Source organism: Necator americanus, chromosome V (genome assembly GCF_031761385.1).
Source record: "Necator americanus strain Aroian chromosome V, whole genome shotgun sequence".
Taxonomy (NCBI): Eukaryota; Metazoa; Nematoda; class Chromadorea; order Rhabditida; family Ancylostomatidae; genus Necator; species Necator americanus.
The window spans coordinates 3,702,978-3,730,572 of NC_087375.1; the positions used below are offsets into that span (position 1 = coordinate 3,702,978).

Consider the following 27,595-nt stretch of genomic DNA (forward strand, 5'->3'; position numbering starts at 1 on the left):
AGAGTCTCGAGGTGAAATCTCCCGTTAGTAGTCACGGAGAGTAAAATGGCACTCAGCACTGCTCTAATCGAACTGTACTCAAGGTGTCGATTCTTTTTATTCGCTGAAAGCACTGCATGATACGACTTAGCTATTCATTTCCAGTAAGTTTGTTTGGAGACTTTGGTGAAGTTAAATGATTAGTAAGCTTTGTCTTCTTTTTTTCTCTTAGTAACTTTAGCCTACATGTCATAGATCCTCTAAGCGTAACGGTTAGGCTTTGGGGCCCCGACTGACACAGTTGTTCACTTCCAGTGATAAACTATCGATTAGTAACTATTGGCTTCTCAAATGGGAAGGCTATTTGACATCTAGGAGTCGTTTTTTCCTTTTCTTTTGCTCCAGGAACGATCTTTGCAAAAAAAAAAAACGAAGATAAAAAAGGTAAGGTACTGCTGAAGTTGAAGTGTACTGCTTGAGTACGCTTCAACTAACAGAACTGAGTGCTGGTAGCTTTCTGAAGTAAGTTAGCTTTTAGTTAGCTTAGCTTTCTTACTATAAGTTTCTCTTATGTTGTGAGGGCGCATAAATCATCTCGTCCGTCGTACGTCTTTTCACTTTTGTGCACAATGCACCACAATATTTCCAAAGACATTTACGGCTCCGTTTCGACGTGCGTTCTGTACTGTGCTCTGTGTTTGATATGGCTGACAAACTACGTCTCAAATCGAGATAACATTCGGGTTTGGGTCCAGTTTTCCAAACCGATACAGTTTTCAATGCGAATGTTTTGATTCTTTCTTGCATCAAAGCATTATTATTACTCTATTATGAATATCCCAATGTTTTGCGGAGAAAATAATGCAGGTTATGGATCCATTTGATGATATCTGAGATGTGTAGAAATTGCTCTTCATATGGATTTATTTCTTTCTAACCGTTTTAACCGTTTTCTAACATCTGCGAAATTCGAATATCATTATAAGTTTGCTCATAAATGTTGCGTTACATATGACGTTTCTAATATTTTGCTTATTTTATGTTGCTTTCTATTGATTTGTTTGAGCTGTGGCCAGGATTGATATTGGTCTTTAATAACATCGGCAAAATACCTCACATTCCCCGTTGTAAGCATACCATGCTCATAAAGAGCGAAAATTTCGTATCTTTACCTTTATTTCTCATAACTACATTGTGTGGTGTAACGGAATTTTGCAATTTGTTTGTGACATTAAATAAATAATGTGGCTATTTATCTCTTTGGAATTTGCAAAAACTAAAATTCGCTCAAAGGCTGAATAAAAAGACTAGATTAGAACAGATTAAAAGATTACAGATTAGGAATTACAGTTTGGAAGGACATTCTCTTAATATGTTGAAATAAATCATGAAGAACTGGGAATATTTGCATTCAAAGGTTAAATTGACTTTTTTTTTTAGTTGGAGAGGTAAAGCTGAGCTAATCGTTGCTACGTGAAAAAACGTTCGTGGGTGGCACTTTGGTGGGCAAACGACCATGGTACCTTGTTCGCCAGTGTCAGCACTCGCTTGTACGAGAAATTGATTAGCTCCATTCCCTTCGCTTTCAAATTTCCAACTAAAGGCTGCAATTTCTTAAATATTTATCTGCGTTTGTTATAGATATAGCTTCCCATCACATAAGCTGTTATTAATTTCGTTTCGATAGCAAGATTGATTGGAAAATGAAGCTGTGTGAATTGAATAAAATGCGTAACCAATTTAAAGGTGAACAATTTTAATTTTCTGGTTGTCGAAAGAGTTTTAAAGTGAAATATATGTCAAAGTGGACCACATGGTAATGTTCTCTAATGCTCGGTGGTTCAAATACGGCTCCAAGGATTTTCGTACTTGTTCCTTGCTGCAATTTCCGTTGTTGTCAATGTGGCGTTTTATCGATTCTCTGTTTTGTTTGCTGACTTAGTTTTCGGCATGTGCTCAAACGCATCTGGTCTTTCCAGCCTGTTTTTTTTTATTTCTCACTGGTTAATTCTCTGGAAAAACGTCTTTTGGCATTTCGTTGTGATTCGTAATTCACCTTCTATGTGATGAATGTGTTGAAATACTGTATTACAGCAAAAAATGGCCACAGCTCCTCCCCTAAATGAAGAAGACAGTATGATCCGAAGCCCGGTGAGTTTTTTTTTTAGCTTTTTTTTTAAATTGGCGAGTTCGTTTGAATTTGGAACAATTGTAAGACAATGACGTAAATATCAGCATTTTTCATTGAAACAATTGGTGGTATCGATTTCTTTTTTTCGTTTCTGTTTGAATTCGCCTACATAGGATAGAACCATTTTTTTTTTGTGGCACCAAGCTTTCTTAGCTTTTGGGTATCAATGGTCCTACAAGAATACCGTCTCATAATCACATGTCACATTTCTTCAACTTCTTGTGCTGTAAAGTGTCAAAGATTGTTGAGTTAATTTGGAGAAATTCAGCATTATCACATCGGCCACTGTGACTCTTCTTCTTTGCTTTTCTTTGTTAGTTTCTGAACAAAAGAGTCTTGACATTGAGAGGTCATGAAAGTGGCATCCTTGTTGGAGTTTCCTCTCTCTTTGTTCATCCTGGTTGTCTTGTCTTTTCGTATTCATAGAGAGCTTTTTGCCAGTTTAAAAATAGATGCGAAGGAGAGGAGCAGGACCCTTCTCAGGTAAAGGGGGTCTAGCTCATGATAGTGCAGCCAAAGCGATGAGGATCCCTTCGCCAACCGTCCAAAAGTGAAGGGAGTCGAAGCACCGGCTCCGACTACCGCATGAATAAGATTAAATGGAGATTTCTTTCAAATGAAAACAAAAAGTCCAACTCTCAACACCAGTCCTGTGCTAAACCTCAACCAGACACAGGCAGTGAGTAATGAAATGTGAATTTTAAAATAGAAAATAGAGTAGACATCATGTGGTGCAGTAGTTCCAATCTTACCTAACATCTACGTAAGCACGAGTGCGATAGAGAGGAGCCGGATCCTCCTCAGGTAAAGGGAGTCCGGCTCATGGGATGCAGCTTAAATGGTGAGGATCAACCTTCGCCAACCGTCCAAAAGTGAAGGGGGTCCCTTCGCCAACCGTACAAGAGTGATAGTGATCGGAGCACTGGGTCCGACTATCGCATGTATGTACGTAAGTACAGAAGTTCTGGATGAAATATTCAGTGTCTTGCATGTAGAGGTGGTGTCCCAAACTTATAACTAATTATAACTAACTAACTACATATGTGTTAATATTGTGTCTACGTTAAACAGAGAAATGCAGTAAAAAGGATAAGGATTCATGTTTATGTTTCACTTATTACTTATACATTACTTGCTGTATCGATTACAAATAGCAACGTGGAGTACCGTCGTTTGCATGATGTTGCAAATTTCTTCTCCCTACCAAGTCTTTGCAGGGTTTACGCTAAAGATTATCAAAACCAAAAGCTGCGGTGGCGTGATCGTGGTGCCATACTTTCTATTCTTCGAAAAAAAGAGGAAGATTTAACTAAACCATTTGAGAAATACAAATATTTCCATGTCTACAAAACAGGAATTGAAAACACCTGTCTCTGAAATTTTTGCTGTAGAATGGGTGTTAGATAAAACTGGAGGCGTGGTTTCCAAGTGTGATGACGAAAACGCGGAACACCATCTTCAAACCTAGAAATAAGATGGATCAAGGACATCAGGATGGGGCTCCCTTAGGCACGCGCCGCATCCACGAGCGAGCGATCGAGAATCAACATGTCGTCTCCTCAGCAGAGTATCCAAATAAAACCAATGAACATACTGCTGAGGGGGATCGGAATGAGGGCAAAGGGATGCGTTCTAACGTGCCTAGTAGGAACAAACGACGTTTCCCAAATTTTTTTTCGGGGCGATTTGGGGAAATTTAGCAGAGGGATGCTCATGCTCGTAATCTATGTTTCGAACTCTATACTTGCCCTGAGAGACCCCAACATCGTCAGTTTCAAGGTGCACCGCATTTAAAGCGCAAGTCTACAGCTCATCTACCCCAGTTTGCTGTAGCACCACGATTCACCATTTATAGACGCGCTCCAATCTCCAAGGATCTTCAAAATCCTATTTGTAGCGGCAATATCCTGACAATGAACGCTGCCAGCAATTTTACAGCAGTGATAGTAGAGCAATCATGCCATTGGACCGCCTTTTCTCCCAACGGAAGGAATAGGCTACCCGAATCAAGACTCGCCCGCTAACCTAGCAGTATTTCAACTGGAAGGTAACTGCTACCTGTTATAGGATCCCTTTTTATTGCATGTTTAGCAGTACATTTTATGATTCGAATGTATGAATATCGGTCTGCTCCGGACAACCAGATAATCCCTAGCCCTGAAATTTGCGATATTCTCGTTCCATTCCTATTGATCGCCCTGTTGCTACTAACAGAGCAAGATCGATCATATCGAACTTCCTAAACACCTACAACAAACTTTACTTAAACTTCGTATCTCACCATTATTCCACATAAATGTCAATTCAGAAGGAATAGAATTCTTAGTAGGGCGAATTCCCAACGCTGCTCAGGTTCAATTTAAAATCTTAAGAAATTGTCTAATGAGGTAGGTCTGTAACTGCAATGTCCATTCTTCTTGAATATTCGACACGTATATTAAATTTATGATTTCTTGTCTTTGCAACGAGATTTTGGTGAGACTTTTTTTTATGTTCTGGCTACAATTTTTCTAAAAAATAAAGGCTTCGAAATGGCCCCATAGCATCTGATATTTTCCATATCAAACTCTTCTCTTCTCGTTAAGCTTCTGTGGGCTGTACGGCTGTCCCACATTCAGATCCATAACACTTTATCCAGGCACCACTACTTAAAAGCATTACACAAAATATGCATAGATAATCCTTTGGCACCAGTTTGGCCCACCAACTCCGCCGCTGGGACTGATCAGTTCGCTCATTTTTCTACCTGGAACTCTTACACAGTGTACTGGGACCGATATCAAACCTTGACAAGGAAAGGGGAGGGGAGTTTGATGGGATATTTGTGTTCCATTCCCTAAGCCATCTCGAAACGTTTGATGCAAAGGAAATTGTCGAAACGTGGAAACAAATATGAAGCTGCGTCGAAACTCCGTTGGCAAAACAAGGAAACGTAGAATCAAAACAATCTTGAAATTCTTTGCTTGCTGCTATTGGCAGAGCGGGGAATAAACTCGACTTTTTTTGGCTTCGAGTGGACGAGCTGATACGCTGTAATAATAATGCTGGTTGAAATTGAGCCTCATTTGCGTAACGATCTCGCAACGATTTGCAATTCAGAGATTTTTTGCGGACTATAATGTGTCGTTATCTTAAAGTAAGGTGCAGATTTGAAAACACCACGAAATTGAGGGTGTTGGGATTTCTCAAGGAATTTTCTCAAGACAGTGCTAAGCGTGTAGATCGTGCTTATGAGCGCGATCATGCTTATTTCCCGTTAATCAACCAGAAAAGCGTTGAAAACGGCCTACTCGCCCCGAATCCCCCACGAGGCATCTAATAACGCGTCACGGATGGCTGTTCTGGCGTACGTAACACGTTATTAGTTGCCTCGTAGGGGATTCGCTGTGACCGAACTGTTTCTCACGCTGCTCTTCTGAATAATTAGGAGGAAATGAACATGATTGTGCTCCTACTCATCACCTATACTACTAACCTTGACCTTATTCGTGGAGGGATTCCGGAACCCTTAGTTTAGTGGTGGGCGGCTGGCTTTAACATTAATTCGAAATAATTTCGTATGTCAATTGTTTGTGTACAAAATGTAACATATACAACTCAATGAACATCTCACATTTCGTTTCTATGTTACATTCTTAAATTTCTTTTTTGTATCAGTATATTTTCTTTTTAGACAAACTTTTGTAGGAATGTAAGAATGTTAAAACTATAATTATACATTTTTCGCAGACTATACCGGTGTATTATTTCGTTGGAATGATGTTTTGAAAAACAAGTCTTTCGTTTTTCGTTATCTGGTGCATACATGCGCTGTTCTGCACAGACATTACATTCTTCTAATGAAATATGTTGATGGGGTCTCTTTTATCAAACTTTCCAGAAGACTCTCTATCACCAACTAGGTATGTCAGTCTAATGTTAAATGAAACTGCGAAACTAGTTCGCTGGGGTTGGTTGAATGACTCACCTCTTCAGCTTCAGGAAGGTTCGCTGGTGTTCGTCCTTTGCGAATTATTCTTTCTCAACATCAATGCGCTTCTCATTTTCTGTGCTGTAATATTTACTTTTGCGCTCCCTTTGCTTGCCCTTTAATGATATGATTTTAAATCGAACCACCCCCCAACCAGCGAGACCACTTCGGTGCCTTGTGTTTTTTCTCAACTCTTAATGTAATATATGTGTGTTCTGTTTTTATTGCAGTCCTTTTGAAGAAATTCTTTTAAAGGAAACTTGTTCCTACTGAAACGACCATTTGGTAAATCATCTGTGAAATTTGGACATGCACGTTATGTGGGCTCATTCTCTGAAAACCTCTTAATTCTTTTTTCTATCGTCTGATACGATCTACATTACTTAGGAGTGACGTGTTTAAGTACAAAAAAAAAAACGCGGTGATTAGCCATGATATCAATCAGTTCTTACTCTCGAATGCGTCAATTTCGACATTCAGTCGTTAAGGTAGAAATAAAATTCTAACGGCATCGCTTTTTTAAAATCATTTTAATGCTTTTGAAATGTTAATGATACAGTATTTGTGGCATGACCATGGAAGCAGTAACCAGAGAAAGAAAATCGGTTTTCGAGATGGTCTCTTACCGTTCTCTATATTATAAATGACATGGAACATTCAAAATAAATTTCAAAAAAACAAAGAACAACAACAACAGCAAAGAACAAGAACAAATTTTAAAATAGTACGTACTTAAAAGGTTTCGCCTAAAAAATTTCCAGAATTAGTTGAATTATTTCTGCTTTTCTGCTTCTGTCGTGAAGGTAGACAGAATAACTGTAGGTGTATCGAGAAATTAGAGAAAAAACCGATCGTAGATAAGCTCGATTAATCGATCTCTCGATCTCGATTGACTGGCCCCAAAAAGGTTACTGTACTGATTGTATTATCTCGCATATAAATTACGATTATTTCGAACTCTGTTTATTTTGCATTTGCATTTTTTTTTTGCCGTTCATTCGGTTTAAAAGTAGGAGCAGCAGGACAAATCAATTCTCTTTTGATGGATTGCGAAATGGCGAGTAAATGTTCTCTCTTGTGATCAGTGTGTCGATAATTTGCTCATCTTTTAATTGTAATAGCGAATCCGTAGGGAGTCCATAATCCGGAAGGTGATCAGCAACTTGATTCGAGTGAGGAACTGTAGTCCTGAAAGACAGCGTGATGCAGCGTTTAGTGTTTTTTTTTGCAGTTCTATCGCTGTGTTTGTTAGTTAGTTTCCTATTGTTGGCACTTGAAAACATATGACTGTTAGTCATGACGCCATCACCAAAGTTCGCTACAGGTTATCAGCTCAAACACGCTTCAATCTCCAGTTTCTGTGTGCTTTTTCATTTTTTTTTTGCTCGTTTTCGTTTTGCAGTGTTTCTTTCTTTGCTTCATACGTTTTCGTTGCACATACACTTAAAGGTGAGAATCAGTATCTAGTCAAAATGTAAACACATAAACGTTCGTCTGTTTCGATTGCTACATAAACAAACGAAGATCGTCCCCAATAAGTTTGTCGAAGATTGATCGCGAACACTGCCTCAATTTCTTCTTTCGAATCCGAATTCTCTCGAATCTCTCATAAAATGTAAATGTTTTACGTGCATTGTTTGATCTGTGATTCTTTTTGAAAATTATATCGTTCAAACTAGCGATTGACGGGGTATTGAAATAGCGCTATGCTCTCAGTGATTACCTCGTATGTTCTCATATATTATTGCCTGCCACAGAAACACGCGCTTAGATCACCACCATAATGTTTCACCATAGTTTTATAAGGGGAATTCTAGTTCCGTTGAACCGTTACCCACATTGAAACATCCTTAAAACTGGTCCTACCCTCCTATCTCTTTTACATATTTCCTTTACACCGCTTACAGTCTCCGCCTACTAAAAATCGGTGTAGGTGCTGTAGAAGGGCCAAGTCATTCGGTTGCTGCTTTTGAGATCGACGTTCAGTGTAACGAGTGCTCGTAATCCGTACCGCTTTGGCAGTTAGAACCAGTTGTTGCGAGTCGCTAACCTCACAATTTATACCTGTACTTTCACACATGGATGAGCGATGTTACTTCCTCGATTGCGCTTTTGATACAGCCTTCTATGTTCGGATTGTCCTTTGCGTTGAATTTGACTTAGAGCCGACTGCGGATGTCACCACTCATTGTTGTTTTTTTTTCATATTGGTGTGCTAGGACATTTTACTTTATACATAAAACCACTAGAGCTTAAAATCATCCAACCAGCCTTTTTCTATTGCCTGGAAAATGATGATATTTTGGTTCCCTTTTTTGCACAACAGTTCTGTACTGTCGGTTTCCTACGAATTAAACTCTTTGCACTCCGAAGGGAACTCAAAGGAATGTGAAAAACTTTGAAGATGGACTAAAATGAAAAATTATAAATATTTGAATAGCAATAAATCGAAAACAATTGCGAAGTCGCAATCGGAAACGATTGCGAAGACAGTACTGTTCTTTTGAGCGTTCCTACCTCCTCATAATGCATTAATTAGCACTTCTTCTTGCTGCTGGCGCCTAAGTCTGAATTCTAGAAATTGTTCACTCGGTTCAGCAAAATTCCAGATCCAATTCCTGTGACCTTCTTTGAAGAAGTCAACCAGGAATGAGAAAAAAAAAGCAATTGTGATATGCACATTTGTTCCGCATGCCCTTAATAACTGAACCTCCTAATCATTTCGTGGCTGCGTTCGGAACGTTTTCTGGATCACCACAGTAAGCGTGCAACAACAGCAATCAAATTCGCTGCTGTTTTTTTCTTCTGGGGGACTGCGTATTTCTTCTACACGTATATCTTAGAGAGCTTTCCCGGCTTATCGTGTAGAAATCATCTCAATATAGAACATTTGGAGTGGTTGCGAGCGAAGTAACGAAACGAAGCAGATGTATTTTTTCTTTTAATATGATCAATGTTTTCTTTTTTTTCGCACATGTTTCCATCGGTTTAGCCCTCTACAGTACTCCTTTGTTGCGCCCTTTTAATGCGAAAATGAGTCCTCTTGCGTTTCTTTCTGTTGATAGCGTTACGAAGAATACCCTGTTCAGTTTGAATTCTTCTTCACTGGTCTCAAAATCTACGAAGGTGTCATTTCCAGTCAATTTAATGTACATCCATAACTGGAATGCGCCCAGACATTGGATACGCAGAAACCCGGTTAGTTGCACTCCGCAGTACAGTACTAGTTACAGTGTTGCTCCTCCACGTACTAGTTGTATATGAATTATTATGTCTTTTGAATCAAATATGATCTGATTTTCTTCTGAAGAAAATAAGAGAAATGGTGTGAAAATTTTGACACCTAGTTTTTCTACGCTTTATTGCATCTAACATTTTCCAAGTGTAACAAGTGTAACACCATTTTCAACACCATATCCTTGTTTTCCGATTATATATCCCGTTCGCTAAAGGGCATGAGTTTTTTTTTTCATAAGAAATTGGAGCGTGCTATGCATTTAGAGATGGACATATGAGCTAACCTTTTCGAAAAAAAAGAAACAGGCACAAAAAATAACAGCAATTAGAAAGGATAGTTAAATCCCTAAAAAAAGTTTTCCAAGCTCATATTAAAAGTAAAAACCAAGACAAACTCATCACATCACAGTAGTCGAGTATATATCGAAAATCCCTTCACTGCATCTAAAAAAACCTTTTGTCGAAAGGAATGAATAATCAAAAGGAAACGTATTTGCGAGTGCTATGACGGAAAAAAAGAATTTTTTCTTTTTGTCGATGTAGCATTTTTGAGCTGTTTTTTTTTGTTGGTCTGCACTGTTTTATTTTATTTCTTAGCACAAAAGTCTTGAAAATGATCCCAACAGCTCCCAAGAGTGTTGTGTACTGAAGTATTAGATCTGTAGAGGGCATCATCATGTTGTTTTCTGCGCTGTGACCTCGCTGAGTTCTTGAACTTTTCCCTTTAATGTTTATAATGTAAAATTAATGGTTACTGGACACTTTATTTGTAACCACATACATAGAAAGACGAAGTAAATGTATGCAATCGTTGCAGTGAGATCTTGCAAGTGTTTCTTTTTTTTGCTTCGTATGTGTTGCAGGGGTCGTTTGCACATTGTTCGAAATTTTTCTCGAATTGTCATCAAATGGCCATGAATAACTGTGATTTATTTGTCATCGAACACCTCTAAAAGTTTCCGACAAGCCTAAGAAAAATTTGAAAGGTTTTAAGAAAGGACATTATCGGTTCAGCGGTGACAAATAACTTGTCTGTCTCTTCTATGAAGAGAGCCGGATCTGTTTACTGTGCATGAGTGTGCTGTGACTGTCAAGTGTGATGATGTGCATAATATGTGGGTCGTTTTAAAGTTATGCGCATATTTCATTTTTTCATATTTCTTCTTCTTCTTCTTATTATTATTATTATTGTTATTATTATCCCCATATTTTTTCATATTTCAATTTTTTTTTGTTAGGTGCCAACTTCGGCTCAGACTAAAGTTTTCATTGATATCTGTCATTTTGATGCTTACTGTATTTACCTCCAATAACAATGAGTGTATGGCCGTGTACAACACAACAGTACATTTTGGATTGTGCACCGGACAGAAAGTGCTTATCAATTATTTGCGTGGAAAATCCTGAAAACAATGGAACAACGGCAGCATATATGCGATAGTTGGAGCCGGTGTTCCCACCTCCTTCACTCTTTTGGAAGGTAGGCGAAGGGATCCTCACTTGAGCTGCACTGTATGAGTTAAATCATCTTCACCTCGGGAGCGTCCTTTCCTATCGCATCTATGGTCTTGTGCACTCTGTCTGGAACCGTAACCAATTTGAATTTCACACCATAATTGAATTTCACACCGCAATCTTTGGTGGGATCTTATAGGGGCCAAATTCAGGGCCATATGTGCGATATTTTTGATTTAAAATATGACAAACACACACAACAAGAAAAACGGAAGGTTTTCGCCTAATTTTGTTCTCAACAGAGTCGGAATTTCACCACCATTAGACCTACATATGTTAAATCACTTCCTACTTTTTGCGGAATTGTTATTTGCGTTGAGGGTTCTTTGTAGAAAATGAGAGTTCCCTCTCGACTATAAATTCTAGGCCCAACTTCACGGGTCTGCTTCCTCGAAGTGGAGTATTCAAAACTCATAATTTTGAAATTACGCAGGATTCTTTGAGAGGATTCGAGCGTGTGAAATTCACACGATAGTAGCAGCAAAGATAGGTAATATTGGAGATTTTGCTGCAAGCGGAAACAACACAGTAGCGACTTCGATGATTGATAGAAGATTCCTTTCCCTCCACTGCACGAAGCCTGTTATGGATGACAAAAAGTGCTTGACGAGTCGTTACGCCCTTTGATTTGTGATGTGTGGCAGCTAAGTTGGAAAAACCAGCAAATTTGCAAGCTTTTAACTTCCGGGCGCATGTAATTATGTATTATTAGAAAATTGAATAAGAATCTGCAACGAATTGAACGCGACGTTTTTTTTTCATGTCGAACGGAGCCATCACGTGTTTCGGCTCTTGTGGAGAGAAGTAATTACTCAACAGTTAATGATGTCTGAGAAGAAACAGCTAAGGTCTTTGAGGATTGGGAACTATTTCCGCTCAGATACTTGGTTTAGCTGCTCTTCTTTTAAAATCTAAAAAGCGTAAACCTAACTGGTTATCAATTTCGCCCAATTTCGCCAACAAAATGCTTCCTCTATATGGTATGATCTGCACTGGTGTCTAACTTGTTGTTTCGTCATCACGCGTCACGTCATTGGTAGGGATCCACGATTTCCTGTCCTTTCGATCGATTGGACGACTGACTGTTCGATAGGACGACGTCGCCAAAAACATCCTCGGAGCTTCTTATATATTTTTTCATTCTATATTTTATTACTCATTATTATTTTACGTATTGTTCTATTACTCCTTACATTTTCCTAAATATTTTTTCATTGTTTTCTGTTTTTTTTCTTGTATTTCCATGGATGAATGGGATTACATAGTCTTGCCAGAATCCATTTTCCAACGATAAATATATCGAAAAAAGACGCAATAGAGACTATGTAAGTCTATCCAGGTTATTTTTTGCACTACGGAAAACGAATACGAGAAACTGTCATAGAACAGAAAAGAAAAGGGGAGCGTATCCACGGCGTCGATCGGAGGACCGAGGCAGTGTCCGACCTCACCGAGGACGTAACGCATTCAGACAACCGTAACTAGTAACTCACCATGACACTACAAAAAATTCTCCCATTTTTTATTCCCATTACGGGATTTTGTGGAGAGAAAGGAACGGAAACTTTAATACAAAGATATGAAGGTCAGGAGTATCCTTATGCTTCTATTTTCTTCACCAAATATTAGCATAAAAGTAGTGGCCGCTAGTAGATTTTTTTATTATTCTTCATGTATGTAAGTACAGAAAAATGCTGTTTTCCCATGTAATCGGATGTTAGGCGATAGTTCGAGGTGACATGTAACATGGACAATTGTCGGGAGACATCAACGATTTAAAACCAGGTGCCATTATTATACCCAATACGACCTCACCTTTGATTACATCAACAAATCAACAACTAGTATATGCACATTCAAAATGATGGCGTGCAATTCACGGGTGTGAAGAAAGTTCAGTGATACAAACAGATGAAAGTGTTAAAATGGCAAATAAACTATCGAATTTGATGAAGTTTTTTTCCTGAGGAACTTGACTTCTCTTGGTGGTTTTTTCTTTTTTCTAAAAAGAGTTTCTTGTTAAAAACTTCTAAATGCATGGTATTAACTTCAAGCTATGGTGAGTACAAGCACAAGGACGTCATGAATTCGGTGCATGTGTTCTTGTTTTTCGCTGAGTCAATTCAAGTATGTAGGGTCTTTTTACGCGTAGAGCTACATCTGTGTAGGATATTTTGTTGGGGTTTGTACTCCCTTTACTGCATTTATCACTTCCAAACTTTGATTCATCTGGATTTGAGCATTGATTAGCTTCATTTCTGCTTTTTGTGAAGGTTACCATGGTTGACTGTTGCGAAACATTGTAAAACGAGAAAATGAAAAGCGTCCCGATGGATGGTTTGATCCGTAAATTTCAAGACAGAATCTACTAAAGATGTTAAGCTGCAGTGGAATGTTTTTTTTTCAAAGATAGATGTTATTTTATTCACTTTCAACTTAACAGAGAAATAACTGGTAGTTTTTTTTCACTGCTGTGTAGAAAGCGAAAGAAATTAAATAAACTCTGGTTCAACCAAGGCACATAAGAAGTTATTATTTCACCTTGAAGAAGAAGAACTGTGAAATATATAACAGTGTAGGATTGCTCATAGTTTTGTTTTCGTTTAATTGCTCTCTTCAACCAAAGACAAAAACAAAGGATTCAACCGGAGAAGAAGGAAACCGGCCTTCTTCGGAATCCGCATAAATGTAGTCGGATTGTAAGTAGAACATGGGATTTGATCTGGTTTCTAGTTGAAGGTAGCGAGTAGCTGTGATTTTTATCCTTCAATGGGGTTGTAGCCAAAGTCGATTGGAGTTCTTCTCTTTAATTCTTCTCTTTTCTTTAATTGTAATCAGTGTTAACATTGCTCTTCGACTAATGTTTTCTGTTCTTTCGAATCACAGAAAATCTTCGCTTTAGTTTCCCGCTTGAGCAAATCTATGTTTTTCATCCTAATTTTTCCTGTAATAGAAAATTAGCCAGTTTCAGCAACAGTTCCTATTAGTTGTCGAAACCAGCTAGAATTAACTTTTTTTATGTTCTGGAACAACCACTGACAATTTCCGCTATAGCGGCCCACCATTTTTTTCTTTCTCCACAGAACAAAGTACCCAAAAACATATTGCATTTTACGTATGGAGCGAAGTTTCAAACCTCTCCTTGGAAGAGAAAAGCTCAGAAACAGCTCTGTCAGATCTCCCTTCGTCTTTTAACATTGTACCGTTTCCTGTACTCATCGTAGGAAGATCTTGTCCCACTAATTTCAGTAACTTTGTGGTTGAAACTGCGAAAGACATCACAGTTACTTCTATGACTGAACGTCCGAAAGTGCTCCATGAGATTAACACCGAAACTCTTGCGAACAGTTGCGAACAATTTGTGTTTGAATGCACTAAACGCTTTGCACTTAAGAATACCCAGGGTGTAGGCGGAATCAACGGTCGCAGTTGCGGTGCAATTCACTGTTGTTGAACTCTATCTACCCCACCAATACAAGTTCAACGTCGTGGATTTGCTCAGCGGTGCAGATCGCGATGACAGATGTGGCCTACCGTTCCTGTTATTCGTCTCACCGGGTGTCCTACATCTCTTAGATGTAGGTCCATGATACAGACCATGCAGCTAATGGTGAAACTCACACAGATATAGGGTAGGGCTTGGAAAAACAGATTCTGTGACCGGTATTGGGTTTTCGGATAAAAAAAACACATTGTATAAAAACTGATTGTTCTGTAATCCTTGTATATAAATAAATATTTTACGTAAGTTTTTTATTCTTGTTCATAAATAAATAAATAAATGAGTAAATAAACAAATAAATAAATGGAAATCTACACAACTCTATTATCGCATTTTGTATTATTAACAGTATTTTTTATCGTATTCCATATCCGAATCTCGGCGAATGAAGCGGTTGATACAAAATTATACATATGAGAAAATATGGGCTCGGAGGGGAACACTGCCCTCTTTCTCACTTATGTTATCGATCCCCATAGCTTTCTTTTTATCGATTTTTAGCCGCTTTTGTATCAGACACACTAAAATCTTACGTGCAGGGATTTTTTGCGCACGCTGTGTATTACGAACCGATAACAGTTTTCAATGGGGAAGTCGATCTGCAAATTTTTACTGATCTTTTTGTAATGCTCAATAAAACATTGACTACTGTATATGTCAGTCATAATGAACAAAATACGAAAAATACGATAATACAAATATGTTCGTCGATTCATTGATTTTTTTTTCATTTTTCTCCACTTTTTGAAGTGCTAATATCTGTGGGTTACCTACAGATGTTTTTGCATCTATTGATTATGGTAACGGTAATTGCCAAATATCGTTGCACACTGCACAAAATATCAGGTTTATTGGGTTTTTTGTAATCATTTTCGGTTCATCAAAAAAAAAGCTCGCCTCCAGTTCTTTTACCCCATTTAAGTGGTTATAGCTGGTCTAGATGAAAATACCTGTTCCATTGGTAGTGTTTTAAAAGCTCTTGAACAGAAATGCGTGAAAAGGAACTTTTCACTTCACTGACGAGTATAGTCACTAATGTTATGAGCGCGGAGATCAACTTCAAACCGATCTCCACAGGATGCGCCATCCCGTGGAGAATGGCTTACATGACCTAGCAAAGGCTCTGAGACAACCAGTTTCAAAAACTGCATCGAAAAAGAAAAAGATGAATCAGGTTCTTCCGTGCTAACTGATTTCTTTCGGGAAAAACCAGTTTAGCCGCCTGGGTTTTTTAAAATATTAAAATGTTAAAGATTAGGTGTTAAGTTTGAAAATTTTTCTAGATATGTTGTTTCTGCAATATATCAATGTTCAGTTCATCCAAAGGTACAAAAAAGCTGTTAAACCCTAAAAATGGGGCTTGTCTGCGTTTATAGCAGTGTAAAGAGTGAAAGCGAGAAAAACCTGTCAACGTCACTCGATTCCCTCTGCAGTATTCTTTTTGCTGTTGAGGATGTCGGTTTAAAGGCATCACCTCATGAATCTGAGGTGGTGTGGGTCTCAGGTAGATTATGCCTATACGGAGTCGTAGATTATGGAGAGGGGGGATGATTCCGTCTATTTCTTCCTAATTGCCTTAAAAAGCGGTCAGGAAAATACGGCTTCGAACATTCCGGCGCGCTATTTTCTACGAGTTTGATTGGAGCGCGCCAGCCTTGTGCACGCGCCGCATCTTCCGGGTCGTTTTTTTATGGCAATTAGGAAGAAATGGACGGAATCACCCTCCTCTCCATAGTCTACGACCCCGTATAGGAACTCTCCACCTGAAATCCATACCATCCCAGATTCGTGGGATGATGCCTTTAAGGAAATTTCTCCAAAATAGTGAGTTCCAATCAGTTCAGTAAACAATTTGGCGGATAGACTGGAACAGCTTGGCTGTAGAAAATCTGCACTCATTTTGCCATTTAATTTTGATTTTTTTCAACCACTACCACTACGTTATCATGTGTAAATTTCCTTTTTTTAAGGAGTTACCGTTCGTCTCAGCGATTGTTGGTGGTCTGTTCCCTGGTCGTGCAATCGTTGTCAGTGGTATGGTGCTGCAATCATTCGCGAGCGATATGAAGAGGTTCGCAATCCTTTGGTACAGTATATTTTCACTGGTTTTTGTTTCTCGGCTTAGGTAATGAATGGGAATAATTTACAGAGGTTTGGAATTGTTTCTTGCAGCGATATTGAGCTCCGAATTAGCGAATGAGTGCTCTTATGTTCATTTTTCCTTTGCATCGACGGTTCGGCCTAGTTGGTTGCTAGAAATGTAGTTGTGGTTTGGACTACAATGAACGCCCGTTCTTTTGCTAACGTATCTAACGTCGTAAATTAAATGATCCAGAAACAGTCTCCACAAACAACTTACAGCGTTTAGTATTAATGATATGTTACGAGCAAGTTCTCGAACCTGTGGGAATGATCACAATGTGAGAAGCGACTAAACGACAGTGAAGAGCCCTTTCGAGGGTTATTCTTCTTTTGAGAGAGCGAGTTTCGATTGAAAGAAAAGAATGCCCGACCGAGTGGTTACATTGTGAGAAAAACTGACGAAAAATTGACTTAAAAGGCATTAGAGAAAATTTAAACCTCAAGAAACACAGAATACCCTCGATGGAGGTTTTGAACGAGGTGGATTTGTGTGCTTGGAGCAGGATAGACCAGCTAAATGACTGGTCAGCTGGATAGACGTTACGGATTTGAACACGGTTGACGTCGATTACTTTCGAAATTCGTTTTCTTTGCGAAATTCCTTTTTCTTTCTTTGCGAAAAGACTATGATTGCAAAAAAAAAAAAAGATAGAAGCGACCAAGATCATTATAAGTTTCTATTTCGTCTGACTTTTCGGCGTCGTCGCCTTCTTCAGAAATTGGAAAATTAGAGATATGGTCTACCCTCTCAAACACTTTTTTCACAAGATACCACAATAGCGCCCATCTTGACAGCCGTAAACCAGTGATTTCAGCGATTCAAGGAAGGATTGGTGGAATTGTGCCGCTAGTAGTAGCTAATGAGGATCCCTCGTTGGATTTGACGTCGTAGTTCAAAGCCCCCTAGATTTTAATACTTCGCCAGCTCATTGGTCAGCGATGGATTCTTATTTACGATTTATGAGAGGACTCCTGCTTTTTATCCAGAACACCCCTAGGGTTTCGCATCAGAACGTCGCGTTCGCGTGACAATATCGTGACTGACGTGACCTTTTTCGCCTTTTTGGTATAGAAATTGTCTGAAAATGCCTTTGAGACAATGTCTTTCAGGTTTTACATTGATTTATGTTGCGGTTTACTGATTCAAGGCGACCATATGGACAACAAAGCACTTCACTTCAACCCACGTTTTGACACAGGTGGTGGTTGGTGAGCAGTTTACTGATCATGGTTTTCTTTTTGTTTCACTGTGCTTGTAAAAGATCCTCAAAAAGGAATGCTCGTTTGCTTTCAAGTAATATACAATTCTCAATCCTGTTTATGTTAGTATTATGTTCCTGTTTTCATGTTTTCTGGACAACCGGACAAACAACTGGTGATCAATTCGTATATAAATAATCGATGGGGAGCAGAAGAACGGTTTCCGAATCCATTTGAGATTGGAAAGCCATTCCAAATTAGGATACTTGTGCTTGAAAACTACTTCAAGGTAATAAATCCAGTTTTTCTCTCAAATCATTTCGTTGAAAAAAAAAAATGTAATTGCTTAGATTGCTGTCAACGGCAAACACATCTGTGATTATCCACATCGAGTCCCTGTTGAAGAAGTCAAAACAATTTATATAGGAGGAAACATCCGTGTAGATTTCATCGAATTTCAGCCACCTGTAAGTGTGTGTGTTCGTTGCTGAGTCGTATGTAGATGTTTTCTATGTTAGTATAGTGGGTGGGTCACTTGGTCATCCATAGGTGATGGTGCCGAGGATTTCACATTTTCATCGCTCTACTGCAAGTACCTACTAAATTATGCAGTTTCAAGGATTTCTATGTTTTGCGATTCTTTTTTTTTGCGTTTGCTCCGAAAAGATCTTCTAAAGGGGTTTCTTCTGCCTTAATGAAGATCACCCTGGAGATCACCCTGCAGAATCTGAACAGGAAAAAAAAACTGTCAAAAAATCGGTGGTGATACCAGAAATTCTAGTTTTATATTTTATTATGGAATCCCTGGTGCAGCTTAAACATTATAGAAATGCATGTTCGAAGAGTACATTTCAACTGATCGTAGGATGAGTCAAAAATAAATGTGATCAACAGCGCGCGTAGAGAACTTACTGAGAAGATAATTCATTTAAAAAAAAATCCGTTTTACGATTCCTTTCCTGAATTCTGCCATAGCTGTCCATAACTGTCCGAAATTACTCTCTCAGATCTCTTTCTTTATCTATTAGATCGGTTATAGCGGTAATTTTCATAGCGATTAGTAACGCTGATCGTATTCCAACAAAAAACCTTGTTGACTAAAATTTAGTGTTTTAATTAAGACAGAATACATTTATTGTTCAGATTTTTGTTTTCAAAAATCGATTCATTAGAGCTTCGACTCGATAACAATAACATCGATAACAAAGCAGAGTTAGTGTTATCTTCTGCTTCATGAAGGAAACTTGATGAGAATGCGGTTAAAATTAAATCAAGCGTCGTAAGAAAACATGGAGACGGTACTTTCGGAAAATTTTCTATGCCTTTTGAGTGAGACGGATTCGACGCCTAAGGCAGAGAACAGGGAACCTTATCGTTTTAGTTGTTCAAATGAGGAAAGCTGAGTTCTGTAAAACTTTCGTTAAAGTGAACACGTACTAATTTCTAAAGAAAAACGTAGATATCTTTTTATTAAACACAAAGTATAATTATGTATTATTATAATATTCATTTTGATTTTTCAATTCAGTATCAAAAAGAGAGCAAATGTTTTTTTAAAATTGAATTTTTCGGTAATTATGACCCGATGGCGAGTCAGCCTGTGATCTAGGCTAGAATTTTTACTGCTGATTTCACGATTCCATCTGAACATCGTAGCTCAAGGGCCTTTTTTCATCAGTATTTTCATATGTTTTCCTCACATCACTTCACCGGAAGCATTATTTGGGCTAAATGTTTTGCACTTCATAAATTGTTTACGCTCAACTTTTTCCTATGTATGGAAAGTTTTCGCAGCAAAAACGCGTTATTCCGCTATTATTGTGTCATCTGTGATGTTTGTAATCTGTATGCTTGACCGCTTTCAAGTTTTCGCAGTATGCTATTAGTCTAGTGAAATTGCCGCGAAACTTTAAATTTATTAAACATTCTGGAACACATTTGATGAGTCTAGGAGAACAAAGTTAGTTGGATAAGTGAGCGAAAGAATCGAAATATCTTGTACGTGGTTTTTTTCATTGTTTCGTATTTGATGTGAATGTCATTATTTCTTATCCGTCCTAATATTAGTCTGAGTTTCCTGGGATTTCCTTAATTGTTCCAAGTTCCACTCTTTTTGCGTTGCGTTCACCCTCTACATACTTCCGCAGTAGCACTTGTCAGGCGTCAAAAAAAAAACTCTACAAACTTTTTCTTTAACACGATGAGATCCGGCGATTCTGCAATAATAAAGTAAATCATCTTCGCAGCCGACTGCTTGAGGACTCAATCTCATTGGTCGCGGTACTTTTCCATTTGTAATTTTCGCGGAATTCACGCAAGCAGCTTTTCTAACCTCAGACCGAAGCGTTTTTCTTCTATTATTGGTTTGTGAAGCAACACTGGAACACAACAGCATGCTCCTCCTATGTGTCACTTTGCGTTTGAGTTTGGGAGTTTTTTTTTCTAAGAGAAAATGATTCTGGATGGTTTTTTTTTCGCGATGTATGCGTTTTATTCCTCTGTAAGCTTGATCCTCACGCGGCAACATGTCAACCATACCCGTGTGTCGTATTTTTTTTAGCCACCTATATCAATTGTCCTTCCGTTGATCTCTAGCTCGCTATGGATGCGGGCACAAATAATGCCGTCTTTGTCGAATGTGGGAGTTTTGTTACTCGTTCTGCTTACTCGGCAGACATAAAAAGTATCATACTTTTCCCCATGTGCGACTTTCGATAAACTTCGGCATGTTGATGCTTCAATAATTGTTTTCTTTAATAGAGCCGAACACGAGGTTGTTATAATCCTTTATTCGTGGCTAACGTTTCGGCAATATCGCCTTCTTCAGAGCCTGAAAGGAGTGAAATCGAACGTGATTAATCCGATCAAACGCCTTATCCGCCCAACAAAGAAAGTACTACGTTAACCGTTGGGCCCTGTGTGCAGTGTGGTGACGAATATATAGGAGAAACAGCTAGACCACTATGTATTCGAATCAAAGAACACCTGGACGGCAAAAGGGAATCATATGACTCCACTGTATTGTGTGGTGATAGGGTGCGGCGTCATAATGAAGAAGATTTTGAAGTTAAGATCACGATTTTGGCGTGCGAACCTAGCTAGCATTGCGGCGCGCAAGGCTTTTTGGATCCACTCCAAGAGCCCAAATATGAATCGCAAGGAGGAATGCCTCTCCATTACGCGGGAACTCGCGCCTTATTTAAGGCTGATATTTGATTGCGCTAGTCACCTCACATCAGGTATCTAGCAGTGGCAGGATAGTCAGCTGATCCTAAGGTACGATGTTTTCTTCCACTGGTAGCTATGAGGCCCAACGGTTAACGTAGGACTTTCTTTGTTGGGCGGATAAGGCGTTTGATCGGATTAATCACGTTCGATTTCACCCCTTTCAGGCTCTGAAGAAGGCGATATTGCCGAAACGTTAGCCACGAATAAAGGATTATAACAACCTCGTGTCCGGCTTTATTAAAAAAACAATTATCATACTTTTCTTTGCAAGGAATTGCGACCGTTAGGTCGACAGCTCTCTTTTTGCATGTTTCATATTGTGTGGGACACTGGTCACTCATGGATTTTGGCTATGAAAGAATCACAAGCAGTGGGAGCGATATGATCACTAAAACTGCTTCGGTTAACCTCCGTATCCCGGAAGCGTTTACTTCGACTCATACAAATCGTCTTTATCGATACGAACCTAAGGTCTTAGTATCTTTTGATGTCGTTAAAACGCACGGCGTGTTTCACCTTCTTAACGTAGCTTACTTTGGCGAATGCGACCGAGTCTTCTGTACGCAATTTCTTGATGTGCTGTGAGGCATCGTATTCTTCGTCCTGTCTCCCCTGGATGGTAAACTACTACTTGGATCCGTGGATATGGTTATCTTTAGTTTGTAATTGAAGCGGTCTTGGTGAGCACCCGGCCTTTTCTGTACTACCATGGAGATGTTCTATGATACGATCATAGAATCCTTTGTCGATTTTATCCACTCTGTATTAGCTAACGAATCGGAAAGATCAATTTTGATGTTCTTAGTAATCGATTCCTGAGCTTTAGGGCTTTCTCTTCTTTTCTGTAGGGGAACTTCTTCGAATGAAGGAAAATGAATGGTCCGAACTTAGAGATCAGAACACATTGGTCTGACAGAATCCCCGATTGCCATCAATGTGGTCGATTTCTTTATTGTGTTCTCCAACAGATTACTCCCAAACGATGAGTCAAGAGTAATTTTTTTTTTGGAAATGTGAGTTTTTCTGGTTGGTCGCAGCAGTCATGACAAAAGGTATCTTTCCAATCATTTGATGAGTATCTCCTCAGTCATCAGATTCGAGTTTGAATTTGGATTCTTCGCCGTAGCCAAGTCAATAAGACGATACCGATTATAAGTAAGACAGTGCGAAAGTTCGACTTTCCTTGAATCTTTGCATAGAGATGGAGATAACAATCTTGGCTGTTGCTTAAATTCAACTATCAGTAAGACGGTTTTTGTATTTGTACAGTTTTCTAAAACGATCACTACAACTAACTACAAAAATCAACTACAAAAAAAAACTGGCAAATTTAATTTTTGCCTGTTTTAGTTCTTTTCAACATTTGGAATGATAATTCTAAGATGCATTCTAAAGTGATTATTGTTTCATACTTACCATCAATTGAAAACTCTTTTTTGAGCACTATCTCGAAAATGCCAATTGAAGGCGTTGCAAAATTGGACCCACCTAGCCTCCTTTCTAGATTTTCTGGAGTTTCTAGATGGTAAGCGTATAGCGGCTAGTGGGGGCCGTATAAGAAATTTTCTGGGGTAAAATGGGGAAGGGCTCTCAGTGGCGCCTTTATTTCTGGAAATAACTAAACCAGTGGAGCCTCTAAGACCTAGTCATTGGAATTAGAGAATGTATGACATGTAAGTTAAAGTTACCAACAGAAAAAAGGAATTTAGAGCCTCCAGAAAAAAGAGCGCGACTTAGCGCCCTCCCCCCTCCCCCCACCCCTCCTCCTCCTCCTCTTTCCAACTAGATTTTTCATTTTCCCTATCTCCTGTCTATTGAATTCCATCAGAATCGTGTGACCAACTGTCCCAATAGTTGCTTATGTCGTCATCGTCTTTTGTTAAGTGTGCTTTTATTTATTTTCTTCTCCTAGGAGAAGTATGAAGCATATTGTTTAGGAAGCCGGCGGCTCTTACACTGGATAACGACTTTTCTGCATTCTCTGCATGTAATTTTATATTACTATTTACTCACGAATTTTGATGTTCTCACAAGCAAGCAACACTGTGGCAAGTTTCGCTAGTGGTTAGCGAAGAAATCAATCATTGTTGAAACTCAGATATTAGCATATATACATACCTCACTGGTGATGAATTTGCTTGACGATTTAATCTATCAGCGTAGTGTTTTTAACGAGTATAAATGGCTTGAAGCTAAAATAGCGTAATAATATACATATGAGTTTTGCATCGCTCCTTATGTTCGAAATAACGTGCTTTACATGCATAGCATAGTGCGTTTAATGTGCATATTTCGTGTCATGTGATGAAGATTTCCAAAATAAAATCATTCATTACGCTTTTGTTTTCACAGCGAATCAGTTCTCAATCACCTAACGTACATATAAGTTCTTTGTAATGCATAAAAGATTAAAAATGCATCAAAATGCAAATACATTAAATGATAAGGTTTTATGGTTGAAATGAATAAATTAACACCATTATAACAATCACAATCCCACTTATTATCTACTAAACAGTTAAAAGCATCACCTTTAAATCTGGTGTGGTATGGATTTTCGTTGGAGTATATCTCTATCAGGTCGTAGATTATGAATTACAGGGGTGGTTCCGCTCATGTCTCCTTGCATCACTATAAGCTGTAAACAGACGGCTTTGGAATGCGGTTCCTTACGACGTTCTCTATTCCAACGTGCCACATTTGCGCCCCGCCCCCGCCTGCGATTCGTCGAATGAAATGAATTGCCTACCGGGGCATCCGAATGGCTTTTTGACGAATCACAGGCGGAGGCGGGACGCAAAGGTGGTGCGTTGCAATAGAGGACGTCGTAAGGAGCCGCATTACGAAGCCGTCTGTTTACAGTGATGCTGGGAAAGATGAGCGGAACCACCCTTGTATTCGTAATCTACGACCCGATGTAGGTAGACTCCAACGAAAAGCGATACCACGCCAGATTCGTGGAGTGATGGCCTCAACGAAATGTTTCATTCGGGTTCTACACTGGTTAAATTATGATTAAGGTTCGACTGAACGAAGATGGGCAACCTGTTGTCACTGAGAAGGAAAAACGAGAGGAAAGTATTACGACTATAGATAGGCCAGTGAGTTATCCCTATTGTTCGTTCGTTATGTGAGCGTTTTTTTTTTGGGTTACGGTGGGAGCGTCCTATAATAAGCACGTATGCTTTCTAAAGATAATCTTGGTCACCTTTACTCCCGTTGTTCTTCGAACTGCTCGAACGTACGCCAGTAATTTTTCCATTTGTAAAATTATATTCATGTTACCGTACAGTCTTCTACAGAATCATTACTTCATGGGAAGAGAGAAACTGCCGTAGTTATTCAGGATACAGATGCCGTAGTTATTCTGGATACAGATACATCTACAAATGTTAAAAGAAAAAAAAAGCCAAGACGCCAGAAAAAGAAAAAGGAAGAAAAGCCCAGAAAAAAAGTGAAAACTCGCAGTTCACGGAGAAGGTCACCTCGAATTTTGTCACCTGTATTGTTTAAGGACATCTAGAATGTCCTGAGAATTCTAGAATCACAGTGTTGAGAAAAATCGGGAAAATTCGAAATCTGTTTGTTCATGTATGGCTGTAGCCTTTCGTTTTTGGCTTAGATCTCATTTATGAACGGTCCAGCGGATCCACATATCTATTTTTTTCTTTAAATTCACTACTGGACACTATTATATTGTTGCACTCATAAAAGCACACTGAAAGGGTGAAGTCTCTGGCGTATCATTCCACATGGGATGAGCCACGTGCGTTACTGGAATTCAAAGTCTTGGTGGTTTAGGATCACGTTTTAGCCTATACATCGATCAAACCACAATTACATGGAGTTAACTTACATGGATCTGTATGGTTTGAAATTCTCGTTCTCAGTGCTAGCTTATCACCGCTGATGATCACATCAGTGCATGCTACAGTTCCTAACATTGTCCGGAACACTTCGGGCTTTGTTAGACTCCAAGATGTTCTGAACCGAGCGAAAATGCTTGTAAAGCAACAAGAAAGAGTTACGGGAGAGGGCGAAACTCGGACGCACTTCTTTTTCTGCAGATTAGCGAAGCGACACCCTTCACACAGGAAGAGATAAAATACAAGAATATGGAGTAAGAAAGCAATGTTGAATGAACTATTTATGAAATTACGAACGAATATTCGGTTGAAGTACATTGTTTTCTGGTTACTAAGCAAAATAACCAGTAATTATTTCCGCTGAAAGACAGTGAAGGTTATCTGGAAGAAGTGCATCGAGAAGTGAACAATCAACGACTGCTTAGCAATTCCTACAAGGCTCCGTTTCCATTTCGTCTTCCTCTACGCCATACTATAAATTAATTCACGTGCTCTGTACGTAGCATCTAAAATTGAACAAATATGTAGAGGCAAACTACACCTCATTACACGCTTTCCTTAACAGCACTCAGAATGAGTGAGGTATTTGTCCTCGCCGACCCCTCGTAGCTATTTATGAGCTTCTCCAGTCAAATTTTTTTTTCATGAACGTCTTTGGCTTCTAAATTTTTTTAAAACGATTTATTTGCGGGTCTGATCACACTATCGGTAGCGCCATCATTATACACCTTGACTTTAGGCCTCAATGGGTCGTGTAATACACAGCTCAGAGCTAATAATACTGGATTTTTTCTACATGAAAATTTAGGTGATTCCTTTCTCTTGGACTCTGCCTGCAGAACTGAACGGGTTTTGTAGCCCTCAGAGCGTACGATTCACTCTCACTCCGTTCATGAGCGCAAAACGGTTCAACTGCAACTTACGTGCCGGCAACGAGTATCTGTTTCATTTTCGAGTTGATTTTCGAAACGCCAGTGAAAAATACTCAAAGGTTTGTTCCTTTTGTTCGATTGAATGCGTTTTTTTTTCCTTAAAAAATAAGTTGAAGGGCATTCCACACCCGGGTGAATTCTCGAGTGTGCATCCATAAGACCATGCCATCAAGTATACGGCTGTACCAGTCCTATTAATTTTTTTCCCCTTTTGATCCGTCCAATCTTCTTATGCTGGTTTTATACATTTGTCAAAAACATGACATCAATTTTTGAATTGTGATCAATCTCCTTTTGTACCAATTAAAGTACGTGGCGTTAAAGTTGTAGGGAACTTCTTCCAGAATTTTCGCGAACTAATTTACGTATAAAGAACGGGATAAACGCATTTCACATGCTTATTGCGTTTTAAAAATTCAGGAGGTGAAGTAACCCTTGTGTTCGAGAGAGAAAAAAAAACGAGAAATTAATTAGGGCATTTTTTGCGCTGTCACAATTCCTACGGTACAAAAAAATGCTACAAGGGTACAGTAATGCCATAGATGCGCATGGTATCGCCGAGAAAAATATGCCCTGAGCTTACTTGGTTTGTTATTAGTGCCCATGTGGTGCTAAAATGAAAATTTGTTTTATTTTTAATCTGGATAATGGTTTAGGATGCTGTTATTCGAAACAGCACTCGGAGCATGAAATGGTTGACAGAAGAAAGGGAGATTTCCTCTTTTCCTTTTTCTAAAGGAATCACTTGTGATATTCTTTTCATCGCGTATGGAACAACTGTGGCTGTGAGTTAATTTTTACTATTTGTACCAATAAAGAGGGAATTTTTTTTTTTAAATTTTAACAACAACAACAATTTTAACATTATTATTAACAATGAATTTTTTGATTCGAGGAATCGTCGAACGTTATATAAAGGGATAAAAAAATAGGAATAGGAAGGTCGGTGGAGAATACGGGCTCTCATCTTACCTGGCTAGAGAAACGACAAAACAGGCGTCGTGACGATAAAGATTCATTATTATTAGAGTTTTATCATTATTTATTTATTAAACTACCATTTTTTATTCTGTTTTATTTATTACATTTATTGTTTGTTTATTTGTTGTTGTTTATTATTATTATTAAACCCGTAGGTCTCGCTTCTAATCACCTTCGTAGTTAAACGGAGCGGATAGTGATAGTGGATGCATAAGTAGAATGCATATTGGAGGAATTGTAGACGAATTTTGTCAAGCGACTCTTTTTTTTGTATTTTGACTTTAAAAAATTACACAAATAATTCAAGTAAACAGTGCTGAAGTGTCAGAAAAGATAATATTACGCCTAAATATCTTCTTGCAGCATTTTTGGTCCGGAATTTACCTGATCAAGGACTTTTCGCAACTACAGAAAATCAGCTCTCGTCAAATTCTATTCGCTCATATTCTGCGCTTGTGTTCAGCTGTTTCTTTACTGCGTCATGAACCAAGTTGTGGGAAAAGTAGATGAAATACGAAGGGAAATTAAACCTTTTCAGTTTTTCTTGTTTTCTTTACTATAATGGAACCGAAAATGTGGGATTTTAATTTATTCTGATTTTTCCTGATGAGCCTCGATTCTCTAAATGAAGTTTGGAGTGATGTACCCCAATTGTTAAAGAAAAGAGTAGCAAAATAGTGAAAAGTGAAGGATTCTGGACGAATACGAGAATCTTCATCGTTTCTTCAGGTTGACGTTGATGGTGTGCATTGCGTGAAGTTCAAATACAGACCAGGTGATGATCCTACGCTCATAGATCGGGTTACTGTAGAAGGAGACTGCGTCCTTCAACGATTTGTACATCGAGTGTAG

At 38.7% G+C, this 27,595-nt stretch overlaps 1 protein-coding gene across 5 annotated transcripts; it reads left to right on the forward strand.

The window, feature by feature from the left end:
• Positions 1–116: 116 nt before the first annotated feature.
• RB195_012830 (uncharacterized protein) lies at positions 117–27,595 on the forward strand (the record flags this gene model as incomplete). Of its 5 annotated transcripts, XM_064202390.1 has the most annotated exons (11): positions 2,080–2,130; positions 2,324–2,418; positions 9,230–9,338; positions 16,365–16,465; positions 17,647–17,745; positions 17,998–18,025; positions 18,087–18,203; positions 23,985–24,065; positions 25,639–25,821; positions 26,419–26,547; positions 27,473–27,595. In XM_064202390.1, the coding sequence occupies 11 exons, from the start codon at positions 2,080–2,082 to the stop codon at positions 27,593–27,595; spliced, it is 1,116 nt and encodes a 371-aa protein (XP_064058272.1). The 5 variants fall into 5 exon arrangements, with proteins under 5 accessions (XP_064058271.1, XP_064058272.1, XP_064058273.1 ...); XM_064202393.1 differs by lacking the exons at positions 2,080–2,130; positions 2,324–2,418; positions 9,230–9,338; positions 16,365–16,465; positions 17,647–17,745 and having other exon boundaries at positions 17,882–18,025; XM_064202391.1 differs by lacking the exons at positions 2,324–2,418; positions 9,230–9,338; positions 17,998–18,025; ... (3 more) ...; positions 26,419–26,547; positions 27,473–27,595 and adding an exon at positions 117–143 and having other exon boundaries at positions 2,074–2,130; positions 17,647–17,749.